This window comes from Gavialis gangeticus, unplaced genomic scaffold, assembly GCF_001723915.1.
Source record: "Gavialis gangeticus isolate Ggan-Ray unplaced genomic scaffold, GavGan_comp1, whole genome shotgun sequence".
NCBI classification, from domain to species: Eukaryota; Metazoa; Chordata; order Crocodylia; family Gavialidae; genus Gavialis; species Gavialis gangeticus.
In genome coordinates this window covers 2,760,754-2,764,260 of record NW_017729025.1, presented here as the reverse complement: position 1 = coordinate 2,764,260, position 3,507 = coordinate 2,760,754, and the positions used below count along the sequence as shown (strand labels likewise).

At 48.1% G+C, this 3,507-nt stretch overlaps 1 protein-coding gene across 1 annotated transcript; it reads left to right on the top strand.

Moving 5' to 3' along the window:
• Nucleotides 1-109: 109 nt before the first annotated feature.
• LOC109298298 (thioredoxin, mitochondrial) lies at nt 110-594 on the top strand. Its single transcript, XM_019518329.1, has one exon. The coding sequence runs from the start codon at nt 199-201 to the stop codon at nt 550-552; it is 354 nt and encodes a 117-aa protein (XP_019373874.1). The 5' UTR covers nt 110-198; the 3' UTR covers nt 553-594.
• Nucleotides 595-3,507: the final 2,913 nt, after the last annotated feature.

The window sequence follows — 3,507 nt, the reverse complement described above, 5'->3', positions numbered from 1 at the left end:
CTCCCTACTAGCGTGCTCACCTCACCCCAGATTTTGGTACCATCAGCGAATTTAAACAGGTTGCATTTCATACCAGTTCTCATACCTGTGCCGTTTCGGTCCCAGCCTGCGCTACTCCTCTCTAGGGCATCTTCTGTCCCCAGCAGGCCACGTTTCCTCCTGCACCAGGCACAGGCCCCTTTACTTTCTTCTGTTAAGATGTTTTCTACCACTCCTCTCTGCAGGAGCACATTCAACATCCAGGATGGCGAAGACTTCCAGGACAGAGTCATCAACAGTGCAAAGCCCGTGGTGATAGATTTTCATGCGCAGTGGTGTGGCCCCTGCAAGATCCTGGGCCCCAGGCTAGAGAAGATGGTGGCCAAGCAACAGGGAAAGGTGCTGATGGCTAAGGTGGACATTGATGATCACACAGACCTCGCCATTGAATATGAGGTCTCTGCAGTGCCAACCGTGCTGGCCATGAAGAATGGAGACGTGGTGGACAAGTTTGTAGGGATAAAGGATGAGGATCAGCTGGAGGCATTCCTTAAAAAACTCATTAAAGCCTGAGGAAGAGGGATGACCAGTGAACATGCCCAGACCTCTAGAATTGTCTGTGTCTTATGTTGTCTCTCTATTGGAGAATTGGAGGCCAGGTATGGCTGAGGCTGCCTGAGCCCTGCAGGGGTTTTGAGACCCCGAGAAGGAGATTTGGGGCCAGGCATGGCTATGGCCACCTGAGCCCCAAGTCTGCAGTAACCCCTGCAAAGGGGGCAGAGTGAGGAGGCCCCAGAGCAAAAGGGGCAGTGATTGATGAGTGCCAGACGGCATGGTTGTGAGACAAGGTGGTGGAAGGCCAGAGTGCCTGTGGGGCGCAGTTGTAAGTCAAGGGCCCAAGCACCAGAGGGTGCAATGAGAGTTGAGGGCTGCGGAGAGCCCAAGCACCAGGAAGGGTGCAGGGAGCCAGACAGACCGAATAACGTCTGGGAAATCAGCGAGGCTTGGGGCGTGGTAAAGGGACGGTTGGAGCCATGCATAGCCCATAAGGCTGGGGTGCACTGAGTCACACAATACAGAACAGGGCCAGGATTCAACAGAGCACCGTGTCCAAAGGGACAAAAGGCAGCCTCCTTTATACATATAAAAGATTAGGATGTGGTGGGCGAGAACGAGGGTGCTTTAAGGTGAACTTGGCATGGTAGGGGGCGCTAGGGGAGATCACGGCCGCACTGTGACAGGTACATATGGCAGGGGGCCTCCATCCCTCCTGGGAGGCTGCTGGAGCACCTCCACCTGCTAGCCAGGGCCGGTGCAGGCAGGCTTCAGCCCTGCACCCAACAGGTGAATGTCTGTTGGGTTCAATGGGGCTCTAACTCACAGCGCTTTGTGTAAAGTGCCATGAGTCCCTGCGCTTGTGTGTGTGCCCCTTGTCTGACTATGGCCCAAGGGAACTATCTTTCTGCCCCCAGGAGCCATTTTAAAACTTCATTCTGGTTAACACAGTCCTAATGAGAGTGAGCAGGAGTCCTGAATCACAGCGTCAAAGCACCACAGGCTCCTCGAAGGAACCGTAAATGGAAACATGGATCAAGTCATTTTTTTCCTGTATTGTTTTTTTGTATGGTGCTTCTGAGAATTGCATTGATTTAATGCAACTGGGATAGGCTCAGAGCAATCCCGTACCTTGCGGGCCTTGTGCGGTTAGAAGTCTAAATGGGGTAGAGGCCAGTCTCAGGCTTTTGCACAATTGAATCTGCAAGGCCTACGCAGTGCCTAGGGCTCATTTAACCCTGCGTATTATAATACCATATTTGTCCCATTGACTTCACAGGGAGCAAGTTGAGCTGGATTTGACCTCTCATGCTCTGGAACAAAGCTAGCTACAGGCATTGGTTAGTGCTCACACATTACAGTTAAATTTATCTCGAATGTCTCAAAAATGCACGAAACAAAATAGAACAGGTTGTAATAAGTCAACTTCTGAAGGTATTTTCTGAGTGCTTTGTGGAAACAGGCAAGTGTGTTTGTTGTCTGAGCTGAGGTCCAAGCAGCTGGATCGGGATCCACATGATTTGATTTTTTTTTTGTTGTTGTTGTTAATAATTCACTGCAAACTTCCTACAGAAAAAACTGAACTGATGACATTGATTACTCGTTACCACATTAATATTTTAAAGCTTGCCATTATAAAATATTTAAAATCAAATATATTGATGTTAGCACTTTAATACAGTTGCAGCACAAATAGAATTAGCAAGATTTCATATGCAGTGTTTTAATTAAATCCATAAACCACACTTTTTAATAAACTTGTGCACACAGTTTAATTTTAAACAAATATTTAAAAGTGAAGAAGGGTGGTTTGGGACTGTGCCTCAGTGCTCCTGCTGTAAAATGGGGCAGTGAACCTCTGTGTCTGGGTATATTCTCCCAAGGAGTGCTGCACTTTTGGGGGAACCCATTGAAGTCAATGGTGTTGTCGGCGAGTAGACGCTTGCACTCATGGATGCCCCCATGGGTTCAGCGGAGGGCTCTACTTGCCTCTTTTGCTTTGCAGGATTGGGATTCGGGATCATATACTCATTGGCGCAGAGGCTGGCAGAGTCGAGCCCTTCCTGATCCCTGGACATCAGAGATGGGCCTAAACCCTGAAACATGAGGTTTAGTATTTCTTCTGAGGTTTATTACCCTGAACAAGGGCAATCCTGACAATCCAATTTCCTGTCTTGAATATAAAGGGTAGCAGTAAAAGGAAAGGAAGTAAAAGGTAGATGATGTAGGGAGGATCTTGATAGTTTCGCTGAAATTCCAGTGAGATGCAGACCTGCTATAATGGATTTCTGCCCAATTCTGTAAGTGGGTTCGTGTCTTAAAAAAACCCAGTGATGTCCAGGAACTGAAGCTGAAAATGGGACGGAGGCAGGAAAAAGGCACCTAGCTTTAAAAGAAATAGTAAACCAGCTAAATGGGGGTGAGGGATGGTATGTGCCAGGCAGAAGAAAAAGTGCCTAGGTTGCAGGGAGGCCTGGGAGATAGAAAACATGGATCCAGTGGCTTGTATTTCTTGAGTGATATTCCAAATATGTGACTCTTTCTGCTACAAATACTAAAATAGCAAATGCTCGTGTTCTGCTAGAGCTCAGACAAACACCTAAAATAAAACCAGGGTCCGTGATTGCCTGTTTGTGTAAGGATGTGACAGGTACTGCAAAGACCCTGGAACCAACATGCGGACACGAGAATTACGTTTGTGCGAGACTTTGCACCTGAGCTGCAGTGACGGCAGGTGAGATCAGTTTGTCTTGCAGCAGCCAGGGAAGAAATGCCTGGTTGTCCTGAGAGTACCACGTGGAGGGTCTTTCCAGACCCTTCAGGGTTGCAGTTTTGCGTCACTAAGAAACACCAAAAGCTGTTCAAAGGGACAGGCTGGAGTACCTAAAAGTACTCCGTGGTGGATTTTACCGTGTTGGTGAATAGGAGGGAAACCTACAGCTGTTTTCAGCATGTTTCCAGGGAGTGGTGAAT

Coding starts and splice junctions, on each gene's coding strand:
- LOC109298298 (XM_019518329.1), top strand. CDS start 199: ATGTTTTCTACCACTCCTCTCTGCAGGAGCACATTCAACATCCAGGAT.